The 26,478-nt window shown below is 43.9% G+C and overlaps 1 protein-coding gene across 1 annotated transcript in view; it reads right to left on the bottom strand.

Annotated features, from left to right (window-relative positions):
* LOC127582808 (transcription factor CP2-like) overlaps positions 1-25,029 on the bottom strand; it is a 60,328-nt gene extending 35,299 nt beyond the window's left edge. The window contains exons 1-3 of the mRNA XM_052038374.1: positions 24,929-25,029; positions 4,088-4,239; positions 456-532 (exon numbers count right to left, since the gene is read on the bottom strand). Coding sequence (XP_051894334.1) covers positions 456-532; positions 4,088-4,239; positions 24,929-25,029 — 330 coding nt within the window. The remainder of the gene's footprint in view (positions 1-455; positions 533-4,087; positions 4,240-24,928) is intronic.
* Between the last annotated feature and the right edge of the window lie 1,449 nt (positions 25,030-26,478).

Here is a 26,478-nt window from a genome sequence, read left to right as displayed (position 1 = left end):
TCCTGATTTCTTGCTGCAGATCAATAAATAGAGATTGCCTGGTACAATTATCCAATTCTACTAGTCTGTATATTTTAACTTCCCTGGTAGCAGAATTGTAGGGTCAGTGGCCATTCGAGGCCTTCCTATGTGTTGCGTAGAGCAGCACCTGCTGGGATCTTGAACCACCGTACAGATGTGAGCAACTTCTGTGGCCGAGAGTTAACCACATACTGTATATCCATAAGGAATGTAGGAAGTTGCAGTATCTATTCCCTAACTAAGGGGCTGTTTCTCAATACCTAGCTCACATCTTTTTGGAGACTGCCAACCTCATATTTAGTTATTCAACAGAGTCATAGAATCATACAACACGGAAACAGGCCCTTTAGCCCACACAGTCCGTGTCGACCATCAAGCACCTGACATTAATCCCATTGTAATCTTGCTCTCACCCAGTTCTGTGTGGGTCTCACCTTCAGTAGCTTCCCGCTTGACTCCAAGAGTCCCCTTATATTCTGATTACACAGCATCCGGATCTCATATGATTGACCTGGAGGAAACAACCAATGTATGATGTGTTGAGACCAACCACTTTAAAAGTCCTCTGCACCCCTCCTTAACCCTCCACCAATTTATTGTTGCATTAAAGATGTATACCTAATAAAGGAGATAGGGTGGGAGCAATGAAGATTCACTAAACTAGTCCTGGGGATTGTCTGCCATATGAGCAGAGTCTTTGAATGGTTCAGACATATCCAAATGGCACCTATTGACCTCAGCTCTATTCTTGAGAGTTCAGAAGAATGAGAGGTGTCCTCATTAAAACATACAAAATTCTTCGAGGGCTCAACATGGAAGATGTTTCTCCTGGCTGAGGAATATTATGGTCAAAATAATGGGTAGGCTGTCTGAGTGAAATGGAGAAAACAACTCTTTATTCCGAGGGTGAGGAGTCTTTGGAATCCTCTACCCTGAAGGGCTGAGGAGACTAGGTCATGGATTGCATTCAGAGCAGAGGTTGATGGCTTTCCTGATATCAGAAAAATGAAGGAATCGAGAGGTGGTTCTCTCCTTCAGCGCTACCCCAGGGGAGTGTGCACATTCTCTCTGTAACCATGCGGGCTTCTCCCACATGCTCAGACTTCCTTCAACAACCAAGGATGTGGTGGCAGTTAGGTTAACCGGCTGCTATACATTACCCCTAGCAAAGAATCAAATGGGAATGTGTGAGAGAGCAGGTTGCAGGGAAATAAGTGGGGGAATGGAATCAGTCCAAGAGCCAGCATGGGCTCAATGGGCCAAAGGGCTTCCTTCTACTGTGTATGGAAAATATGAAACATGATAAATAACGTAGAACATAGAACACTACAGCACAGTACAGGCCCTTTGGCCCACGATGTTGTGCCAACATTTTATCCTGCTCTAATATCTATCTAACCCTTCCCTCCCACATAGCCCTCCATTTCTCTATCATTCATGTAGCTATCTAAGAGTCTCTTAAATGTCCCTAATACATCTGCCCCCACAACCTCTGCCGGCAGTGCATTCCACGCGCCCACCACTCTCTGTGTAAAAAACTTACCCCTGGCATCTCCCTTATATCTTCCTCTAATCACCTTAAAATTATGTCCCCTCATGTTAGCCATTGTCACCTGGGAAAAAGTCTGACTGTTCACTCGATCTATGCCTCTTGTCATCTTGTACACCTCGATCAGGTCACCTCCAATCCTCCTTCTCTCCAAAGAGAAAAGCCCTGGCTCACTCAACCTATCCTCCAATCCAATCCAGGCAATATCCTGGTAAATCTCTTCTGCACCCTCTCTAAAGCTTCCACATCCTTCCTATAATGAGGCGACCAGAACTGAACACAATACTCCAAGTGTGGTCTAACCAGAGTTCTATAGAGCTGCAACATTACCTCACGGCTCTTGAAATCAGTACCCCAGCTAATGAAGGCCAACACACCATAAGCCTTCTTAACAAACCTATCGACCTGCATGGCAACCTTGAGGGATCTATGGGCGTGGACCCCAAGATCCCTCTGTTCCCCTACACTGCTAAGAGTCCTGCCATTAACCTTGTATTCTGCCTTTGAATTCGATCTCCTGACTTGTATCACTCCACACTTATCTGGTTGAACTCCATCTGCCACTTCTCAGCCCAGCTCTGCATCCTGTCCTGTGATAATATGACCTTGTTGAATGACAGAGCAGGTTCAAGGGGCCTATTCCCGTTCCTATTTCTTACATAGGGCTGAGATTCAATCCCCCGCTAGTATTTTAGGTAGGGCGATAACATGGGAATCGTAGTTGCCCTCAGTTCAATGGAGAAGGCAATAAGTCACTGAAAGCCAACACGGAAAGCAAATAGAAGATACAAGAGACTGCAGATTCTGGAATCTGGAGCAACAAACAAGATGCTGGAGGAACTCAGTGGCTCAGGCAGCATCTGTGGAGGGAAATGGACAGTTGACGTTTCGGGTTGAGACCCTTCATCTGGACTGAAAGATAGAGGGGAGGTAGCCAGTATAAAGAGGCGGAGGGAAGGGGTGGGGTAAGAGCTGGCAGGTGATAGGTGGATCCAGGTGAGGAGGGATAACAGGCAGATGGAGGAGGGAAGGGGGGAAAATAGCGATAGCGGCTGGGAGGTGGGAGGTGGAGACAACAAAGGGCCGCAGATGGTGGAATCTGATAGGAGATGAATGTGGAGCTTGGAACCAGATAAGGGAGGTGGGGAGGGCAGATGGGAACAGTGGGGGGGGGGGGGGGGGGGAGGAGCAGTGGAAGGAATGTGTGGATGATGGGCAGATGGAGGAGGGGAAAGGAACAGGGTGATGAAGTGAAAGCAAATAACACATTAATCTTTATGATGAGGTTTAAGTACTGAAGTAAGGAGGTCTTACTGCAGTTGTACAGGGCTTGGTGACACTGGAGCTGAGCCATTGTGTACAGTTATAGGTTTCTCTACCTGTAAAATAATGTACTGGTCAAAGAGGTTGTGCGGCAAAGATTTACTGTACTGGTTCCAGAGACGGCAGGTTTTCTGCTTGAGCAGAGACCATGGAGAATGGGCCTGTATTCTCTGGCGTTTAGAAGAATGAGAGGAGATCTCATTGAAACTTACAACAAAGGACTTGATGGGGCAGATGCAGGGAGGACGTTTCCCCTGGCTGAAGAGTCCAGGACCAGGTGTCACAGTCTCAGAGTAAGGGGTATGCTGGTTGGAACTGAGAAGAAATGAAGGGAGATTGATGGAATCTGGTACTCACTGACTGAAAGCGTGGCAGAGAGCCAAATCTTCATCATATTAAGAAAGCACCTGGATATCTACTTGAGCAGGGCTGCAGGTCAAGTGCTAAAAGATGGCATTAGGTTGGGTAACTCTTTGGATGGCACATGTGATGGGCCAAATGGCCTCCTTTTTGTCTTGTAAATTTCCTATGACTCATTGATTCTATGAAATCTTGTGCTGATCTTCAGAAATCCCGCTCTATTTAGAGAGCCATAAACTTCGCGGGAGGCCAGTTAAGTCACCAAGTTAGAGCGTAGCCACACTCCATCGTATGAGTTTGGTCCCTGGAAACTTAGGGACCAAACGATGTAACCTGGGGGTTGTGCAGACAGGGAGGTTTTTCCTGGTTCAGTCTGGAAGTGCTTTGAGTCAACTGATCTCAACCAAGGCAGGATTGGTGCTTCTAATGCCATGTCATGCGGATAACTGAAATTAAACTAATTAAATAAAAGGCTTATCTCAGCAATGATAACCATGAAACCAGTGGATTGTTATAAAAAAAACAATCTGGTTTACCGGTGTCTTTCAGGAGGGGAAATTTTCCATCCTTACCTGGTCTGGCCTCCAGACCCACCAAGGTGGTTGACTCTCAATCAACTGCCCAATGCAGGGGCAATTAGGGACGGACAATAAATGCTGGCATTGCCAGCGATGCTCACATCCCACAAATGACTGTCTGGAAAGGCGGCTGATGGAAGGACAAGATGTTGTTTAGGGAGCTGCAGTGCAAAGTTTTATGTGGTTGCTTGTGTTAGGAGTTGATCCCCTTACATGCCTGTCCTGTGTAATACATCTTCTTTGCATCCTACTGTACCTTGGTTGAGGTAGGTGAGCGTTTCCTCGTGCAGTTTAACAGCAGGCGAGGTGGCAGCACTCAGGACGTACTGGAAGCTGACAGCACTGGTCTCATGGTCTGAAGAGAGCGCGGACTCCTCATGCTTGAAAAGAGGTAATGGCAGCATGTCCCTGAAAGAAGATAACTCACACTTATGTTGCAGGGCAGGGGAAAACCTTCAGTATCATCACTTGAACATAAAGTGAGATTTTGGATGCTGCATCCTGTGTAACAGCCTCCCACACACTTCATGGGTGTATTTTTTAAAGAGAAAACATGAGTAGCATTGCTGCTTTGTAAGAGTATATGTTGGTTTGATGGCACAATGAACATAAAAAGTCATCTACCTATTGCATTATATTTGCTTTGTATATTTTTATGAACAAAGTGCATTTTTGAAATCAAAAAAAGAGGTTCTGTTTTCTACGCTTACCTTACAATACAGAGCCTCTCTCTGTTTAATGAAGGAAGTACCATTTGTATAACGGCCCTCACAATCTCAAGATGTCTCAAAAACCTTTGACCAATGAGCAGTCTTTTTATACGTATTTGGAACAAGGGGCATTCAATTTGCACAGAGCAAGCTCCCACAAACAGCTATGTGATAATGACCAGGTAATCCACTGTGATTATATTGCTGAGAGATTAACACTGCCCAGGAATTTCCTGACTCTTCTTGTAATTAATGCCAGGTGATTCTTTTATATCCACTCAAGAGGTCCAACAGTGTAGCAGCTCCTCTGTAATTTGCCTTGTCAGCCTGGATTGAAACACTTTCTAGTTGCACGAAGTACCAACGCGAAGCTGGAGTCACAGAAAAGCTGGGACTTTTATCTTCACTGACACTTTAGTGGGCTGATATTTTAGTCTGAGGGGAAGCTGGCTCTCAAGTAGGTACCAAAGGACGAATGGAGGAAATTGGGACTTATTGGATTAAGACAGACAAGCAAATAAAATACAGATCTACCCAGAAAGAGCAATAGAATGGCAACAATTGGATCATTCTTTCACATACAGGTAGATGGAGCTGAGTTTGCTGTTGAGTTATGAACCAGGCAGGACTGAACTAACTTGTCTTCACAATGCTGGTCGAATTTCAAGGTAATAATGAAAGTGGCACCTCTCAGCCTTGTAACCAGAGGCAAGGAGGGGAAAGGATACCACGGGTACCACTGCCAGTGATTTCCCAGCAACTCCTTAAGTGTATGGAACAAACGATATTGAATTCCTTTGTGATGCTGCTGCAGTCAAATAGCCAGCCTGTACTTAAGATTTTGGATGGCATATTATGATCACTTTAGGCGAAGTAATTGGTAAATTGGTTTGTTGTTGTCACATGTACATGAATGTCACATGAAAAACTTTGTTTTGCATGCCATCCATACAGATCATTTCATCACATCAGCACATTGAGGTAGTACAAGGGAAAAGCAGTAACAGAATGCAGAATAAAGTGTTACAGTTACAGTGAAAGAGCAGTGTAGGCAGACAATAAGGTGCAAGGCCATGACGTGGTAGTTTGTGAGGTCAAGAGTCCATCCTATAATACAAGAGTCCATTTATAACAGCAGGATAGAAGCTGTCCTTGAGCCTGGAGGTACATACTTCCAGGCTTTTGTATCTTCTGCCCGATGAGATGTGGGAGAAGAGGGAATGTCTGGGATGGGAGGGGTCTTTGATTATGTTGGCAGGTTATGGAGGAGATGGTATAGTCAAGTCAAGTTAAGTCAAGTCATTGCACAAGTACAGTGAGGTACAGGTACAATGAAAAATTTGCTTGCAGCAGCATCACAGGCATGTGGGTTTAGATGACACTCCAGAACATAAATTATACAAGACAATGAAGAGAGAAAAAACACTGTGCAAAAGAAGAGGTGGTCCGTAGTGTTCCGTTGCTGAGGTAGGGTTAGGTTTGTGCAGGTGGGTTCAAGAACCTGATGGTTGAAGGGAAGTAGCTGTTCCTGAACCTGGTGGTGTGGAACTTCAGGCTTCTGTGCCTCCTGCCCGATGGTAGCAGCGAGAAGAGGGCATCATGCAGGTCAAATTAACAACTCAGAGAGAGTGAAGGAGAAATTTGACAATGGAAAACCGAACAAGAAGTACTTGGCAAAATAAGGCACTCACCTTTCACTCACTATTGCCTCAGGAAATGTGGCACTTCATCACTTAATTCTCAGTAATTAACTTCTTAGAACTTGCTAGCTCCTCCAGGGAAATATCTCTTTCAGCTAACACATTTCATTGGTATTTTCATTTACAATTATTAAAATCTTCATGAGTGTTTCCAGTTTAGATTAACCCTGAAGTAAAACAAATTCTTTGTGGAACAAAATATTCATGTTCACAAAATAGTCATTATCAGGTTTATGATAATGTATGATAATCCTTGAGCATTTTGAGTTTGACATTAATAGTAAAGTCAGTGCATTAGAATCAATTGGTAAGATGCATACTATCAATGTGTTGAAATTATATACTTCAGAAGTGCAAGCACATACCTACACTAACAGAGATACAGAGGGCTGCTGCACTGTCAATCATGCTATCTTTTTGAGGCAACATTGATCATCAGTCCACTTGTGTCAACGAAAAAAAGATACATCAAAGATTCCATGGGTCTGGAAATTGGCTTGTAAACATTGGCAGATGTTGGGAGCACATCTGGTTTGTGCTGTGCAATGGTTGAAGCAAAACTGCCTGATGCAGGCTGCGCTCTGAGAGGAGAAGAGAGGTGTTAGTGGAGAGCCGGTGGGTGAGAGCGGAGGTGTGGCACAATTACACAGCACATAGTACTTCTGCCTCAGAGCTCTGGTGATCAGGGTTTGAGCCTGACCTCCAGTGCTGTCTCTGTGGAAGTTGCATGTTCTGCCAATATGTTTGAGGGCATGTACCACAGCCTCAGACTGTGAAAGGTTGCAGGAATATTGTTAGACCTGGCCATGTTTGATAATGCTGATTTTTAAAGGTTACAGAATATCAATGTAGTACAGTAAAGAAAGGTATGTGGTACCACAGCCATTAGGTTTTCCCCAGGTGCTCTGGTTTCCCCCCTACACCCTGAAGACGTGTTGGTTGGTCGGTTAATTGGGCCCTGTAAATTAACCCTAGAGTATGTGGGTGGTAGGAAAATGAGGGGGGGGGGGGGGGGGGTTGTTGAGTACATGAGAAAGTTACAGGGGAATAATTGGAGAAGGGCATTTATGGGGGTTTTGGGGTTTAAGGCTGAGACCCTTCATCAGGACTGGAAGGGAAGAGGGCAGAAGCCAGAATAAGAAGTTGGGGGGAGGGGAGGGAGCACAGGCAGGCAGGGGGTAGGTGAGTTCAGGTGATAGGCGAGTCCTGGTGATAGAGGAAAGGTAGTGGGTGGGGGAGGGGGTGATAAGCCGAGAGGTGACAGGTAGAAGAGGCAAAGGGCTGAAGAAGAAGGAATCCGGTAGGAGGAGGCAGTGGACCATGTAATAAAGGATGGGGGAGGGGAGGGGAGGAGATGGGCAGGTCATCAAGGAGGGGGAAGGGAGCCACAGGAACAAGGGAAGACAAAGGAGTGGGGGGGTGGGGGGGTAAGGAAAAGAAAGAGTGGGGTTACCAGAAGTTACTCTGAGAAGCAGGATAGACTCAATGGGCTTCAAGGCCACCTTCTGAGTTGTAAAGAAATATGAACGTAGCAGTATAAATATGAGATTCTACATGATCTTGAACATGACTAGATTCCTGACCAATAATTATCTTCAACCAACACTTAGTTAACCACTTTATTCAATGCTGTTGATGAAAGCTTGCTGTGGGTGAGTTGGCTATTGTTTCCTACAATTTAGCTATGATTGCACTTCAAAAGTACTCGTGAATTGCAAAACATGTTTGAGGTCAAGAAACAACTATATAAACATAATTGTCCTATAGAACACAGCCCTCTCAGATTAATGTAAACACTGCATTACGAAGTAAGAAGGTTCTCCTGATGTTCTGGCCAAGATTTATCTCTCAGTCAACATTTCTAAAACAGATTACTGGTCATTATCACATTGCTGTTTCTAGGAGTTTGACTGCCACGTTGCCTACATTACAACAGTGTCTGCTCTTCCACAAAGCTCTTCCACAAAGACATCTTGAAAGGCACTTCATAAATGCCTTTTAGGATGCCTTTTAAATAAAGTGTTTCCCTGATGGCTGTGGTCCCACTTGCCTTTTTTTTACTACACTACACTGGCATTCTGTAACATCTAAAAGTCAGCATTATCAAAGACAGCCAGGTCCAAGGGCATTGCTACAATCTCTCACAGTCTGACCCTGTGGCACGGAACTCAAATATATAAAACAATTTCCTAAACAGGCAACATTTAATGACAGGCAATAAACATGGGATGTTTTGCTCTCTTGCCTCTGAGGTAGAATTCTGAGGGTTTAAGTCCTATCTTGAGAACATGGACGCGTAATCTAGAGTGACCTGTCATGTAGTGTATACAAGTGTGAATGTACTTTAAGAACTGAGTCTACATATGGTCTGGCTTTTGATACATTGCTGTACCAGGCACTGTTCTTTACTCAAGAGCAATTGCCTTGTTTGAAGTATGGTTTGTTGATTGCTCCAGCTATGTTATTGTCTTTGCAAGTAGCAACACCAAAGAGCCCACTGATACCACGCATGTGCGTAGCACTGAGTAGGTGATGCTGATGTGAGGCTGCCAGAGTTCAAGTCATTGGGCTGTCTAGGTCCCAGTCTATTCCCTTGTTTGAAGGAAACCAAAAGAACCCGCAACACAACATAAAGAAGAGCAGGGGTATTCTCTTGATGTCCAAATCCAATCCTTCAATACATTCCATAACAGAGACAAGTAATTCTGCAGATGCTGGAATCTGGAGCAATGCACAAAAAGTGCTGAAGGAACTCAGCAGGTCAGGCAGCATCCATGGAAGGAAATAAACAGTCGACGTTTCGGGCCGAGACCCTTCATCAGGACTGGAAAGGAAGAGGGCAGAAGCCAGAATAAGAAAGTGGGGGGAGGGGGAGGAGCACACGCAGGCAGGGGACAAGTGAGTTCAGGTGACAGGTGAGTGCAGGTGAGAGGGGGTTGGTAGGTGAGTTGGGGGGGGGGAACATGTAATAAGCTGAGAGGTGATAAGTAGAAGAGGCAAAGGACTGAAGAAGAAGGAATCCAGTAGGAGAGGGCAGTGGACCATGGAGTAAAGGATGGAGGAGGGGAGGAGAGGAGATGGGCAGGTCATCAAGGAGGGGGAAGGGAGTCACAGGAATGAGGAAGGACAAAGGAATGGGGGGAGGGGGGAAGTAAAAGAAAGGGTGGGGTTACCTGAAGTTAGAGAAATCGATGTTGAGGCCATCAGGTTGGAGACTCCCAAGGTGGAACATGAGGTGCTGTTCCTCCAACCATTCCATAAACCCAAATGAGATGGTCATTCATCTTGTTTGATGTTTGTGGGATCTGGCTGTCATGGATAACAATGCCCATAAAACAAGAGAGACTGCGATTTGAAAGAACTTAATTGGCTCTAGAGTGCTTCTGACACCCTGAGGTTGTGAAGGCCACTATTTAAATGCAGGCTTCCTATGACCAATATGACCTATGTAACAGTGGTTGTTGTTTTTTAAGGTAACATATAACTCCGTTAATCCAGCACCATCAAGACTTTGATGGTGTCAGACTGGCAGATTTTCCAGATTATTGGATGCTATTCTCTATTAATACCACAACACACTTTTAATTTATTATTTTTAGATATTACACAGTGACGTAATACATCTCCAGTGAACTTGGTGAGTTTCAATGGAGCACAGGAAACATCACCTCTTGAACCAACCAATCGGGATTTCTGAATAATCAGACAGTGGATTACTGGATCCCTTTTTAAGGACTGTATCAGGTGATAAATTGAACTCTCTATTACTGCAACAGTGTTTAGTGTCTGCCAGTCCCCATTGGAGAAGGTCACAGCAAGGAAAGCTGTTGTAACACTCCAAATTTTCCTTTTACTAATAAAACCCACTTCCTGTTAGTTTAAACTCCCATCTATATTCCAGAATCGTAGAGGAACAATGGAGACACAAGAGACTGCAGATGCTGGAATCTGCAGCAGCAAACAATCTGCTGGAGGAACTCATCAGCTTGAACAGCATCTGTGGGAGGAAAGGAATTGTCAATGTTTCCGGTTAAAACCCTGAAAAGTCTAACATTTCCTTCCTCCCACAGATGATGCTCGACCTGCTGAGTTCCTTCAGCAGATTTTCGTGGAACATCCTGAGTTTTTTTTAGTAGGCAAACCCATTTTTTGCCTGCTGTACTTCTTCTCATATATTTACTATATCACAATTTCTTATTGCGCTAAAGAAATGTAAAGAAGCAAAGGTAGTGAGTTGAACACACAGGGAAATACTTCAGCATCATTGATAACCATTAAATTAAAACTATTTGTTCTTTAACTGTACAATGTCATCCAGTCCCAAACCCTACATTCTAACTCCACCAAATTTCATTTCCTATAGGGATCCAAGTATCTCCAGGTTGGAAACCTAGGGACCTAACAAGGTAACCTGGGGGTTGTACAGACAGGGAGGTTTTCCTGGTTCAGTCTGGAAGTGCTTTGAGTTAACTGATTTCAGCCAAGGCAGAATTGGTGCTTCTAATGCCAACATTATTGGACCAAAGAGAGGAGAAATTAAGTCATAAGAGACTGCAGATGCTGGTATCTGGAGCAACAAACAAGTTGCTGGAGGACTCAGCAGTTCGAGCAGCATTTGTGGGGGTGGGGAAGGAACAGTCAATGTTTCAGGTCCTGATGCAGGGTTTCGACCGAATATCAACAATTACTTTCCTTTCACAGATGCTGCTCAACCCACTGAGTTCCTCCAGAAGATTGTTCGCGAGGAGAAATTAACACTGAAGTCACTGTTCCTGACCATTGTGTGAAAGATTTACAGCACAGGCTAGAGTTGTCATATACTCATTCACAGTTTGTGCTATCACTGTATTGAACTAAATGTCTTGGACTATTTCAGAGACCAGCTAAAGGTCAACAGCATTTCTCTGGGGTGGATGTCATATACTGGACCAGACTAGAGAAGGCTGAAATGAGTGCAAGGAAGATTTATGAGATTAAACTGGAAAGTGTGCAGAAAAGATTTACGAGGATGCTGCCAGGACTCGAGGGCCTGAGTTATAGGGAGAGGTTGTGCAGGCTGGGACTTTATTCCTTGGAGCGTAGGAGGGGTGACCTTGTAGAGGTGTATAAAATCATGTGTGATACAGATAGGGCAAATGCTCATAGTCTTGTTCCCAGGGAAGGGGAACTAAAAACTAGAGGGTGTAGGTTTAAGGTGAGAGGTGAAAAATTTGAAAGGAACCTGTCTGCAACTTCTTATAAGATATAAAAGATATCTTTAGTAGTCACATTTACATCGAAACACACAGTGAAATGCAGCTTTTGCATAGAGTGTTCTGCGGGCAGCCTGCAAAGTGTCGCCACACTTCTGGCGCCAACATAGCATACCCAAAACTTCCTAACCCGTATGTCTTTTTGGAATGTAGGAGGAAACCGGAGCACCCAGAAGAAACCCATGCAGACACAGGGAGAACGTACAAACGCCTTACAGACAGTGGCTGGAATTGAACGCAGGTTGCTGGCGCTCTAAAGCGTTACGCTAACTGCTACACTACTGTGCCTCTTCATGCAGAGGGTGGTGCACACGTAGAACAAGCTGCCAGAGGAAGTGGTTGAGGCAGGTACAATAACAACGTTTGAAAGACATTTGGACAAGTAAATGGATAAGAGGGGTTCAGAGGGATATGGGCCAAACGCGGGCAAATGGGACTAGCTTGGTGGGCACTATGGTTGGCATGGACTAGCTGGGCTGAAGGGCCTGTTTCCATACTGTATTACTCTATGACTCTATGGCTCGAAGGCTGGTAGGTTTCCTTCTTTCCAGAGATGACAGTGACCCAGATGGGGTTTTATAAAAGTCTGCAAGTTTTATCACCATCATTACCAATGGACGATTTTACAAATTTCAAATTTATTTAATTTCTTGAACATCAGCTCCTCAGTAGGAATTGAACTCGTATTATCAGGTTAGTTGGCCAGGATTCTATATAATAATACAGTAGCTTAACCACTATGCCATTGTACCCCTCAACATGAATCAATCATCGTGAGAGACTCTACGAAGAGAGTGGGAGTAGTGAAAGAATAGGTCTATGAAGGAAGGCATCAGAAGAATCAAGGGAAGCAGATGTTAAAAAACAAAGACCTCCATTTCCATAGCACCTTTCATGTCTGAAGCACTTTTCAGAAAATCCCAGAACTTCTCAGCCAATTAAATATTTTGAAGTTATTGTTGTGGAGCATGGAACACTGCAACCAATATGTGTGCAGCAAGCTCCCTTAAACAGCAAAGAGATAATGACCAGGTTCACTGAATATAAAACAACATTGACCACAATACTAAATAAATATATTATTAAAATTGGGAGGGATAAAAACATTTGGAATGAAGAGTTTAGAGATTAGAATGATTACATAATCTCACATTGTGATTGGAAGAGTGAGGGGATTTTAGTAGCTGTCCCCGTTTCTGGAATTCAAGTCCTGGGTGTGTTTGGTAGTCTCTCCCTGACAAAGCTCACATATGGGGATACAGTCACAGAGAGATACAGCACAGAAACAGGCCCTTCGTCCCATCGAGTCTGCACCGACTGTCAACCATTCATTTACACTAATCCTACATTAATCATTATTTTTTATTCTCCCACATTCTCTTCAAATCCCCTCAGATTTTACCACTCACTTACGCATTAGGAACAAATTATAGTGTCCAATTAACTTACCATCCCACATATCCTTGGGACGTGGAGGAAACTGGAGCACCCAGGGGAAACCTACATGGTCACAGGGAGAACGTGCAAACTCCACACAGACAGCACCCGAGGTCGGGATTGAACCAAGTTCTCTGGCACTGTGAGGCAGCAGCTCAATTAGTTTCACCAACTGTGCAGCCCCGTACAAATTATTGGGGATTTTCTCAGTGTATCAGGACTATCACTGTGGCATGAGAGGCGACCTCATAGAAGTGTTTAAAATTATGAGAGGCATAGATAAGGTGGACAGGAACGGTCTTTTCCTCAGGGTAGGGGAGTCTAAAACTAGGGGGCATAGGTTTAGGGTGAGAAGGGAAAGATTTAAAAGGGACCTGAGGGACAACTTTCTCACGCAGAGGGTGGTGAGTATATGGAACGAGCTGCCAGAGGAAGTGGTTGAGGAAGGTGCAATAGTATCATTTAAGAAGCACTTGGGTAGGTACATGGAGGGGTGGGGCTTGGGGGGATATTGGCCAAACGCAGGAAATTGGGACTGATTTGGTGGGCACTGTGGTCGGCATGGACTGGTTGGGCCAAAGGACCTGTATCCATGCTGTATTGCTCTATGATTCTATGATTCTGTGCTGCATCTGAGAAGTAAAAGATGAAGCTCCCACGACCTTGACCAGTTTGTCTTATTTTTAGTAATGTTTGCTGAAAAATTAATATCGACCTTTTCACCATGGATAAGTCCTCTGCTCTTGTTCAGCTAGTGGCAGTGGTTCTTTTACATGAACCAGAACCTCAGTTTAACATCTGATTCCAGGCAGTGCAAATCTCTCTCAATATTTCATGAATTCTAGTGCTCAAGTCAAGTCATTTTGTTTCTAACATTGATAAACGTCTTTAATCTCCAGTCTCTGCAATTCCTAACTGAAGATATATTGAAATTATTATTGGTGGTATGAGTTTATGAATGCTCCATGCACCTGGATGGTTTTAACCTGCTTCTATTTTTAGAAAGAGTTAATCCATTTAAATAAATGTGTTAACACATCCATTATATACTGTACAGAGGAACTGCTTAGAAAACCATTAGGTGACTGAAATACCGATGATGCTGTACTTAGATAGTCAGAATTTCCCTCAGATTGCCTTGGGGACTGTGGGTCTAAATGGGAATCAGTAACTTTAGAAGCATCTCCTCCGCCTAGTTTCAGATGTGTGCAGCCATTGGCAGGACTGTGCATTGCCAAATGTGCAAAGTACTTGAACGATTTAATAAATTATTACTGTTGCCACTGAAGGAGAAAGTGTTTACACCCCTTGTGCCTCCAACAAATTCTACACCTATGAGTTGCTGGATTGACAACTGGATAAACATAGCAGCACAAATCCATGGGCAGTGATGTTGAGGCCCATTCTTTGCCCTTTAGATAGATTCATGGGATTAGTATAGATTGGTACTTGATGGGCAGCATAGACATGCTGGGCCGAAGGCCCTGTTTCTGTGCTGTATGATTCTATGGCTCTGTGAGAATCTTGGAACTTTCAGCCTTCACCTCAGCAGTGCTGACCGGCAGGTAGAGCCTGGTTTTAACATCTTATCTAAAGGTCAATACCTCTGGCATAGTCGCACTCCCTCACTGCTACACTGTAAAGTCAAACTTGTTTATGTCCACAGTTTTAGCCCACAGCCTTCTGGTGTGTGAATCAATTGAATGCAAATGTGCTTTAGCAAATCCAGTACAGTTCAGGGTTGACTGTGAGTCAGTGGGCAGTGTTAATAGCCTCTGCATCAGATGGTTGAGGCTTCAAGTCCCTCTCCAGAGACTTGAGCACAAAACTCCTGGCTGATGGCCAGGGATGGTACTGGAGGAGAGCATTGAGACTGTTTTTTGCTTGAATGACTCTTTAAACTGAAGGCCAATCTGTTCTCTCAGACAGACGTAAAATATCTGCCCAGTTCTACTTTGAAAAAGAGCACGGGAGCTTCCCTTCAACCAACACCTAAACACAGACCAACTGTCCCCAATCACTTGGTCTGTGGGATCCTGCTGTGTGCATCTTGCCTGCTGCATCTCCAATATTGCAACCGGGTCAACATTTCAAAGTGTTCGGGTGCTCTAGAAAGGTTCTTCCTTATGCTGACATTGCAAGAAGCAATTTACAATCACGTAACACAAAGTTCAAAGTGCATTTTTCTTTCAAAAAGAGAACTCTCAATAAAGCACTCTGTACATCAGATTCATGCTGAATAGAATGTGTCCTTACTCACCGGCCTCCACTGGTATTGACATATTGGTGGTAGTGTTCAGTTTGAGCTGGCCAGTAATGCTCAGCCTGGTTGTGCCAGTATAACATGGTGCTTCTATGTATTTCTACAGCAGTAAAGTTCCAAGGGCCAGTAGGAGTTTGTAGGACATCAGCAGGGGCTGGAACCTGAGCACCTGAATGCAAGCCCTTATATCCTGCCTCTCAGCAGGTGCAGTGGGAGGGAACGGGTGGAAAGTTCTATGCAGCAATTTACATGCAAATACAAGTCACACAAGTCCCTCAGGCACTGCACTAAAACACCACTTCAGGTGAATGATCCATCCACGCCCAGGGAAATCTTGGCCAATGGCCCAAAACATTCTTGCAACAGTTTAAATCAAACTTGAAACAAGAATGTTTTGGTACAAGATATTGATTTTTCTTATTTCACTGAATCTTTTTGATTTATTTTCATTTTATGTCATGAAATTACAAATGATCACTGGCCAAAGCAGCAGAAATGCAATTAATTCATTCATATGGTGTGCAGACAAGGAAACTAAGCTATTTAAAAACAATTGGTTAATGCTCCGTTGGAGAGAAGAATGTCAAGAATTCCTTAAACACTTGGTCAATCATTTTTAGTCCAGAGGTTTGGAGTTTGTGAGTGGCAGTGGAGACTGCAGCCCCAGAGACCTTCCTCTGCTGAATAACTCAAGTTGTTGGTATTGTTGTAAATTGATGCTCCAGTGCTGGCCTGTCATAGATGTTGTCATCAGACCAAAGTGCTCTCAGTTGAACACTAAACCTCTCTGTCGAAATTGGTATTGGTTATTATTGTCACATGTACTGATATACAGTAAAAAGCTTTTGTTGTGCTGCCATCCAGACAGATCATGCCATTGATAATTACAAGGTAGAGAAAGGAAAACAGAATGCAGAATACAGTTACAGAGAAAGTGCAGAGCAGGTTAAGAAATAAAGCGCAAGGACCACGATGGAGTACATTGGGAGACCAAGTGTTCGAGGGTTCATATTTTTGCATATGTGAGGTGCTTTTAAGAGTCCGATAACAGCCGGATAGAAGCCGTCCTTGTCTAATGGTTCGTGCTCTCAGGCTTTTGTATCTTCTCCCCGATTGGAGGGGGAGAAGGCAGTGGGAAGTGTAGGCAGAGTCAATGGAGGTGTTGTTGGTTTACGTGACGGACTGGGCTGCATTCACAGCTCTCTGCGATTTCTAACAGTCTTGGGCAGAGCAGAAATGATGCTCTGGCTAACGTTCATACTTCATGCAATTTCACAGAGAAAAAAGTTTATCTGGTGCATGAGTTCATAAAAGTTAGTTGCTCTTCACCCATACACCCATTCTCAACCCCATCAGCTCTTCACTCAGTTAGGAGGGTGGGAAAGGGGACAAACAGTTATCCATTTCTTAGCCTACGTCTTCAGGCATAGGTTTTCAACTGGATAACAATAAGAGTTGGATCAATGGTTAATGATTTCTCTTTTACTTAGATGAAGTTAATTGTGCTGGTGATACTAGAAGGCCTTCTGATTTTGAAAACATTCTGGTAACCCATCTGCAGTGTTGAATTCTGCTGCATCTGCTGCTTCTTAAGGCAAGCGTGACCCCAAGTTATATTTAGTGAGGAAATGGCAAAGATTGAAGACAAAAAAAGTTTATCTTATTTTGTTTTTAATATTGACATAAAAGAACCCAACTTGAGCACAAAAATCTTTTCACATTCTCCTGTACAATATTGAGAGAGTGCTGGTCTATCAGAGGAATTACCTTTGGAATCAATTGGTAAACCAAGGCTTTGGATGTCCACTCTGATTAATGTAAAAGGTCTCCTGTTTACTGGGTAAACAAGGGTAGGGGAGTTATTCCCTAGTGTGTAGGTCAATATTCAAGCCGCAAATGAACATCACTACAAATAAGTCCTTTCAGTCACTATCAAATCAAGGTTTAGGGGAACTTGCTCTGAAGAAATTGACTACTGTATCCCCTACATAAAAATAATGCTATAAAATACAAATCTCTCTTTCACTGCCTTCACAATTCGCACCACATAGAACATAGAACATAGAACAGTACAACACAGGAACAGGACCTTCGGCCCACGATGTTGTGCTAAACTAATTAAACTAATGACATTGACTTAAAGTACTCCCTTCTGCCTGCACATGGTCCATATCCCTCCATTCTCTGCATATTCATGTGCCTGTCTAAGAACTTCTTAAACACCTGTATTGTATCTGCCTCCATCGCCACCCCTGGCCTCTAATCCAGGCAGCATCCTGGTAAACCTCTTCTGTATCCTATCCAAAGCCTCCACATCCTTCCTATAATGGGGGTGACCAGAAATGAACGCAATACTCCACTTTTTTACCGCATCAACTTGTATGACCACCTTCATGGAGCTCTGGACTTGCACTCCAAGATCCCTCTGTGCGTCAACGTTGCTAAGAGTCCTGCATACTTTAGAAATTCATGTCAGACTTTGTTCAATATTTTGGTGAGTAGATCCTTCTTCTTGCACAGTTCAGCATTTCTCAGTGCTCCAGTTCTTTATTCTCTGCTCAATGTATACAATGCTAGTCACTGCTGAGGAGGCATACATCCAAGGAAGACCTCTGCACTCTGGCACCGATGTTGTCAGCTCATCCCAAGAACCTGACGGCAATCTATTTGGGTTCCCACTCTCAGACAGTGCAGAGTGATCACCATGTGAAGCATTGACGTTGGGTTGGTCTTCAATGCTGTCTATGGCCAAAAAGCCCTGACAACAGGGCAGGGCTAGATTTACCTGGGTGACCATCTGGCATCCTAAGGTCCATTGCCTACAGGTGTCTAAACCTTCAAGTGAGGTGTCTGTAACAGGGACATGAAATTGTAAGCTGCAACCTCACAATGCTTAACCTTCCAAATCAGGGAACCCAGCACTGCTGATGTTACCTTGTATTATCATCTTTTAATACATGGCAATTTGCAGTTTGGGGAAAGAGTTGTTAATATTCAGAAAGCAACCTGCTGTTTGGATACAAATATCTGTTAATATGAAGGCAATGATGTCTCTGTCTAGGCTCAGTATTGAATTCTACAGTTTCAGGTAGCTTGATTTCTTGGTCAGTATCGGTCATCCATCTGTCATATTAGCTCTCAACTTGTTTTTCCCCTTCCTTTTATTTCTCTATGGGAGTAGAGGATGTGCCCAGCCTGACCTGCTGGTCTTGTCCTCCTGCTCTGCATTTTGCAACTCCTACATTCTTTCGTCTATGTTCTCACCTTCTAACTGCTCCCATTCACTCATGGACCAGATAACCTTGTCTACAGCTTATCCCCATGGTTACCCCGGTTTTGCCCTATCAGAGACACCCACTTCCCCACTTTCTGTGCAGCTTCACAAGCTTCTTTTGCCTCCTTTTCAGTTTTGAGGAAGGGTCTTCGAGCTGAAACATTGACTCTGTTTCTCTTCCCTGAGATGAAGCCTGACCTGCTGACTACTTCCAGCTTTTTCTTTTTTTTGTTTTAGATTTCCAGCTCCTGCAGTTTTCTTTTATTTTCAAATATATGTTATGTTCACCTTTGCGTACTTCATGTGGAACATCCCCATTGCACAGAATAGATCTACTGTGAAACGTGTTCCAAGTTAAGTACTTTCTCTCATTGACAAGGGAGTTGCACCTCTTAGAATTAACCCTTTGGCTTTCATTACTGAAGAAAAGATGTGTTTATTGAGATAAAGCTTCACATCTGCTGACTGACTGTCTAAATCGGTATTCTCTGTAGATTCAGTGAATGCTAACCAGGCTTTCTGATCACAGTGGGCAACACAGCCCACTTACAAACTCTTCCTGCCACTGCCCCGAACCCTCATCTTGTTGGCCAATGTCAATCCATTTATGATAGCAATGTGTAAGAGGCACTTCCATGGGCACATGAAGAGGCAGGGAATGGAGGGATGTAGACCATGTGCTGACAGATGTGCAGTTTTAAATTGGCTTCATGGTTGGCACAGACATTGTTGGCCAAAGGGCCTGCTCCTGTGCTGTGTTGTTCTAGGTTCAAGTTCAAGTTTATTGTTGTTGTAGGCATACATACACAGGGTATAAGTGCCATGAAAATTAGCCTTTTGCAGCAGCAGCACAGCACATTACAAGACAAGGACAAACATAAATTTAATTAACTTAAATTATACATCACTTGAATGTGTACAAAATAAACAGCAGAATAAAAACCAACACTAGTGCAAGACTGAGGGAGAAAAAAAAATAATCTGAGGCAGTGTTACCTCGGACTAATATAGTCCAAGGCTATGTTCTATGTTCATACGCTTGGATGACATGGATGAGTTGGGGTGAAGGGCTATATAACTCTATGACTTCATGACTCTAAGCACAGGCTGAGTCCCAATGGGGAGCAGTGACCCTGCTCTCGAGGCATCAATGAGTATCGCTGGCGTGAAAGTGAACTGCTGTTCCATTGGGTGTTAGTTGGTGCTAACAGGCTGTGGTTGGAGTGTACATGTCTGTAAAATGGACAGGAACGGCAGCAGATGCCAAGGGATAGGGAGCTATCAGAGAGACATTTAATCTCCATAATATATATATAGCTGCAACTCGATTTCATTGAATAGACAGCAGAATGTAAGCCATCCTTTTGCTGAAGTGTGCAGAGGATTACTGAGAATGCAGGAGGGATTGGCACAATGGCACAGCTGGTAGAGCTGTTGCCTTACCGTGACATGGGTTCAATTCTGACCTCTGCTGCTGCCTGTGTGGAGTTTGCACGTTCTCCCTGTGCCCATGTGGGTTTCCTCTGGGTTTTCCAATTTCACCCCCCCCCCCCACATCCCAAAGACATGTGCATTAGTAGGTTAATTGTCCACTATAAGTTGCTCCTAGTTAGTAGATTAGTGATAGAATCTGGGGGTGGGGGGGAGGTCATTGATAGGAATGTAAGGAAATGAAAAGGGATTCAGTGTAAATGGGTAATTCAATGGTCAGTGCAGACAATGGACTGAAGGGCCTGTTTCTATGCTGTATAACTCTGAAGCATTTAGAACAAAGCTCTTCGGTTATACAGAGAGATGCTGAAACTATGCTCTGAAGAGCAAGGAAGGCTATAGCAAGATTTGAGTGCGATGTTCAACACTACGAGGGGTTTTGACAAAATAGAGAAAATTTGGGCTGTCAGTGAGGCTAGAAACCAAAGAAAACTGATTTTATTGTCAAAGGACCAGGAGAGATGAAGAGAAACTTTTTGTGTTGAGCTGTTGTGATCTGAAACATCAGTGGAAGCAGATTCATTGGTAACTTTCGGAAGGTAATTGGGTAGATTCTTGAAAAGGTTGCAGGGCCGTGGGGAAAGAGCAAGGAGCGGCACTAATTGGAAAGATCTTTCAAAAGCTGTCACAGGCACCCTGTCTCCTTCTGTGCTGCCACCTCCACAAATCCAGGACACGGGCAGAAGATAATTTAAAATGTGACATTTGGAGAGAGAACGATAAAACAAAAGTAATGCTCATGCATCTGATGGATTCAAATAATACCAGTGACGCCTTAGCCTCTCTTAGCTCACAATCCTTCTGCGTTTAATCTGCAGAATGCATAACAAACATTACTGGACAGTCTCAGAGGAACATCTACCACTAGTTAAGTTCCAGCCTCTGGCACTGGCTTTGAAAATCCAGTTCTGCAGGTGCATTGCTGTTACTCTGTCCCAACCTACAGCGCAAAGTGAATGGAACAAGAACACCTTTTGTACTGCTGCCTTTTGGTGACAATGGACTGGGGGAGATTGGACTGCCCCCATTTTATGACACTGAAGACCTTTAATATATCTCTGTCCATCCTCACCTGATCTCTGCACCTGCTCTGCTACATTCCTCAACCTTGTACGTTCCTCTTCCCACCAAAGGTTCCAGCCTGCTTATCTAAAAATAACATACTTGTTTCTTCGGGATGGCTTATCTCAGTATGGGTGAGACAGACTGTCCTGTCTGTAGGTTGTTGAGAACTTTCAGTGCTCCTGATGTTGTGATTTCCCATTAGTTCTGATAAGAGCCAATGCTTACAGTAACATCCCCTGTGTTCTATCAGTCCCCTGTCTCCACATCTATTTTGGAAACACAATGGCTTGAGACCAGGTTTACACCATAAACAGTGGTAAATACAACAGGGTGAGGATCAAAGCAGTGTTCTGCCTGAGTATGCCAGACAAAATCTCAACCGGTCACAGCCAGAACTCGGAAATCCAGGCACTCAGTCACATGCTCGGTGCTCAGTTTGTCCAGTTTGAGGCCTCGCACTTTGCACAGGACTCCCCGGAGAGCAGTTAGGTTGTAGGGTCAAGTCCCACCCCAGAGAAGTAAGCACAGTTGTCTAGAATGGCGCACAAGTGTTGAATCAAGGCAGTGCTAGACCATCAGAATGGCCCTCTTCGGGATGAGACATTAAACTAAAGCGCAGTTCCCTTGGGTGGAATGGAAGCGATGCTGAGGGTGATTACCCTCGTGTCCATAGCGATGCTGAGGGTGATTACCCTCGTGTCCATAGCGATGCTGAGGGTGATTACCCTCATGTCCATAGCGATGCTGAGGGTGATTACCCTCGTGTCCTTCAGCTAACGTCACTAAGATAATTGTCATCATGGTGCTCTTCATGGGTCTGTACTGTGCACAAATTGGCTGTCAAATTTCCCACATTAAAACAATCACCACACTTTAAAAAGTACTTCATGAATGGGTGATTTGGGAAAGGGATGTGAAAGGCAATATATCAGTGCAAGGCTTCCTTTCCTTTTTTCCTTTATTGGTCTTGGGAATAAGCAGTTAAGTGGAGAGAGTAGAGAAGCTGGGGCTGTTTTCCACAGAGTAGGAGATGCTGAGAAGATATTTGGTAAAAGAGATCAATGTGATGAATGGTTTTTACCTGAGTAAGTAAGGGGAGACTACTGTCAGGAGGCCTGGTAATTGATAAAAGCCAGTTGAGAACTGATGGGTATACGAGGGAGAATGTGTTGGGATATAGGGAAATAAGGAGATGGGGAATGGAACTCACGGGATTGTTTAACTGCGAGCCAGCATGGACCTGATAGGCCAAATAGCCTCCTTCTCTGTTATAATAACAAGTTAAGTCCTGTGAGAGTTTTGCTGGTTTCAACAAGACCTCCTTTCATTCTTCTCAATTTGAGCCTATTCAATCTCTCCTCATACATCAAACCTGGCATCTCAGGAACCAGTCTAGTGAACTTTCTCTATACTTCATCTATGGCAAATACATCTTTTCTTAGGAAAGGAGACCAAAACTGTACACAATACTCCAGATGTGGCCTCACCTATATAATTGCAGTAACACTTCCATACATTTATCTTCAAATACTCTCACAATATAAGCTAATATTTCATTAGTCTTCCTAACCACATGGTTCACCTGCATGCTGGCCTTCAGTGTCTTGTGCACAAGTACACTTCAGTCTCTTTGAATATCATACTACCCACTGTCTCATCAATTCAAAAATACTTTGGCTTTGTGCATCAAATGTGGATAAATTCACATATTTGAATTTCAATGCACAGCAACACACAAGGCTGTAGAGAGTAGTAGACATAGCCTGGTCCATCATGGGCACAGCCCTCCTCACCATTGACAATATCAACAGGAGGTGCCATCTCAAGAAGATGGCATCTATCTTCAAGGATCCCCACCATCTGGGTCATGCCTTCCTCTCAAGCAGGAGGTACAGAAGCCTGAAGTCCCACACCACCAGGTTCAGGAACAGCGACTTTCCTACAACCATCAGGTTCTTGAACTGACCTGCACAACCTTAATCCTACCTCAGCAGTGGAACACAATGGACCACCTCTTGTATAGGTATAGATATTTATTTATTAGTCACATGTACATCGAAACGCTCAGTGAAATGTGTCTTTTTGTGTTACTGAGAATGTGCTGGGGGCAGTCTGCAAGTGTCGCCACGCTTCCGGCACCAACATAGCATGCCCACAACTTCCTAACCTGTACGTCTTTGGAATGTGGGAGGAAACCCAGAGCACCCAGAGGAAACCCACGCAGACACACAGGGAGAATGTACAAACTCCTTACAGACAACGGCGGGAATTAAACCCGGGTTGCTGGCGCTGTAATAACGTTATGCTAACCACTACACCATGAACTTGCTTCTGATTGTGTTTTTTGCACATATGTCTTGTTTTACACACTTTTCTTTCACCGTCTTGTATAATTTATGTGTAGTTTATGTTCTGTGTGTTGTCTGAATCTACACGCTGATGTCGCTGTGAGCAAGTTTTTCATCGTACCTAAAGATTCACCAGCAGTCTGATTTTTGGCTCCAGATCCCAGCATCTGCAATTTCTTGTGTCTCCGAGTTATTTGGATGGTTCATTTTATTTTTATTCTTTTTCCTTGGCTTCCTTTTTGTTTTACTTGCCTTCTCTTGCACCTTATCCTAAATGGCACAGTCTTGCACTGCTGTACAGTCCCATCAGCTTTGAGATCCTTGGTTCCCTCAGCCAAGTGTTCATACTGCACCAGTGATTCCAGTGGTGACCAAGGGAGCTGTCACTTCACATTCACTACTGCCCTCACTCAGAAAGAGCAGGTCAGCACTTTGTTGCACAATGTTGGATGGCAGGAACCCTGGATGATTATCTCCACTTTCCAAATCCTAGTGGGAGATGGGACCTCTTTTCCCTGCCCCAAACGAAACTCAACTTTGCCGAAGGAATTAGAGAGTGGAGTTGGAACGATATGAGTTTTAAAATAGCTCTGTTTCATCTTTATCCAGACTTCTGGCCAATCTTTCGATCTTTTTTAAAATGGATTGAAGGTCAGGTATTTTATTCGGAAATTTTAGGGTAAAGTCAGCATCATTTAGCATTGCCATGGTTACAGCAAGTTCCCCGGTGTATTTTTACTGGAGTAGATTCACACAAACACAGAGCAATAACTGCAGCCCTAGTTCTCACACTTAGCAACTGGGCTTAATTAACTAGATCCAAAGATGGAGCTCACTCTGGATACAATGGTTCTTCATACCTCATCTGCCAGCCAATTCCTGTCAATAGGATTGAATAATCACTCTCGTAATGATGAATTATATTTCTCATTTTCTTTGTGAATTCCACCGGGATCTGTGCTCATTCTCCAACCAGTGAAACACACACAAATAATGCTATTTATATGTAGCTCCCATCAATGAGTAGAAATAGCTTCAGGTCATTGACTTTAAACCTTCAGGGAGAGTGGTAACTCTACAGCAGTGTTCTAATTAATTCCCATCTGAGTTCAGGATCTTTATTTCTACGTTCCTCTCTTTCAATTTTATTACAATTATATGGAATGTTATTTTTTGTTGGAATTGTTTTTAAATTATCCCTACTCATCAATTTCATTTCCTCCTCTGTTGGAATATATTTCTGTAATTCTCTGTTCTGAAGTGGGTGCATCTTGTTAAGCTACCTTCCTTACACCTCCTCTCCTGAAGGGGGCGACACATGTCATTGGGGTACCTTTCTTCCACCTTCTATCCTTAAGGTCTGAAGGCCACAAAAGTCGTTTCTGTGGCCAAGAGAAAGACTCCAGAATGGTCTGTTGCCTCCCTGGTGCCAGGGTCAAGGATGTCTCGGATCGGGTACAGAACGTTCTGAAGGGGGAAGGGGAACAGCCAGAGGTTGTAGTACTCATTGCCACTCTTGAGGTCCAAGTCTGAAGCTCCCTGAGTGCCTGCCCCAACTGTGTTGCTCTGGACAGCGAGCCCTGCTTCAACTCCACATTACACTTCTTCTCAAACTTCAGTAAATCTTCCGACGACACCATCTCGTTGACAATCTCCATTGTCCCGGAAGTTTAAAATTATAGAGGCATAGATAGAATAGACAGCCAGTATCTTTTTCCCAGGGTCGAAATGTCTAATACCAGAGGGCATGGATTTAAGGTGAATGGGGGAAAGTTCACAGTAGATGTTTGGGGCAAATTTTTTTACACGGAGAGTGGTGGGTGCCTGGAATGCATTGCCAGGGGTGGTGGTGGAGGCAGATATGATGGGAGGCATTTTAGATAGGCACATGAATATGCAGAGAATGGAGGGATATGGACCATGTGCTTGCAGAAAGGATTAATTAGGTGTCATTAGCTTAATTGGTTCGGCAAACACGGTGGGCTGAAGAGTCTGTTACTGTGTTGTACTGTTTTATGTTCAATGTTCTATGACATATGTAGAAAGAGGGATGAGGTCCTGCAAAGTGAGTTTAGGGAGTTAAGCAGAAGGTTAAAAAGCATGACCTCAGGGGTCATAATCTCAGGGTTACTCCCTGAGCTACATACTAGTGAGGGTAGAAATAAGAGGATAGGACAGATGAATGTGTGGTCGAAGAACTGGTGAAGGAGAGGGGACTTGGATCACTGGCTTTTGTTCTGGGGTAGGTGGCACCTGCACCAGAAGGACAAGTTGTACCTAACCTGTAGGTGGACCCATGTCCTTGCAGGGAGCATCCCTGGGGACCACCCTGGGCATTCTCTCTTCTCCCCTCTCCCATTAGGTGGAAGATACCAAAGCTTTAAAGCATGCACCACCAGGCTCAAGGACAGCTTCTGTCCCACTGTTTTCAGGCTCTTGAACAGACCTTTCATGTGCTAAAAGATGAATCTTTAACACTTGATCTCCCAATCTACTTTATTTATTTACCAGCTCTGCACTTTGTCTGCAAGTCCAACACTATATTCTGCATTCTGTTTTCTTTTTACTACCTTGATGTAATTATGTATGGCATGATCTGTCTAGATAGCACACAAACAAAAGCTTTCACTGTACCTCAGTACATCTGACAATAATTAACCAATACCAAGACCACTTCTGTAACTTGCACTGGCCGTTCTCTCATCACCCTAATACTCTCATCAGACTATATTCTCTTGGCTCAGAGAAGTCTCAATTCAGTCCTTGCTTTCAATGGTTCCACTCCTTTGCTCTTCCCTATCACCTCAAGATCCTCCTACTCTTCAAGGTTCCTTTGTTCTTGCTTATCTGGGGTTGGCTTTGATCCATTGGCTACAGATGTCCAGATCTTACGCTCTGGAATTTACTTACCAAACCCCTCTCTCTCACTATCATTAGTATTAATAAAAAGTCCATTGATATGAACTTGAACTCTCAGTTCTGGTGAAAGGTCACTGTCCTGAAGCTTGCTTTCTCACGGTTGCAGTTTGACATGCTGATTGCTGATAGGTGGTTTGTTGTCCAATTAGCTTTGGCTGTGCTCATGTGCTGCCCCTCAAAGGCGCTAT

The sequence above is a fragment of the Pristis pectinata genome, chromosome 25 (genome assembly GCF_009764475.1).
Source record: "Pristis pectinata isolate sPriPec2 chromosome 25, sPriPec2.1.pri, whole genome shotgun sequence".
Taxonomy (NCBI): Eukaryota; Metazoa; Chordata; class Chondrichthyes; order Rhinopristiformes; family Pristidae; genus Pristis; species Pristis pectinata.
Note: the sequence above shows the minus strand (reverse complement) of the source record. Positions and strands in the feature narration are given on the sequence as shown.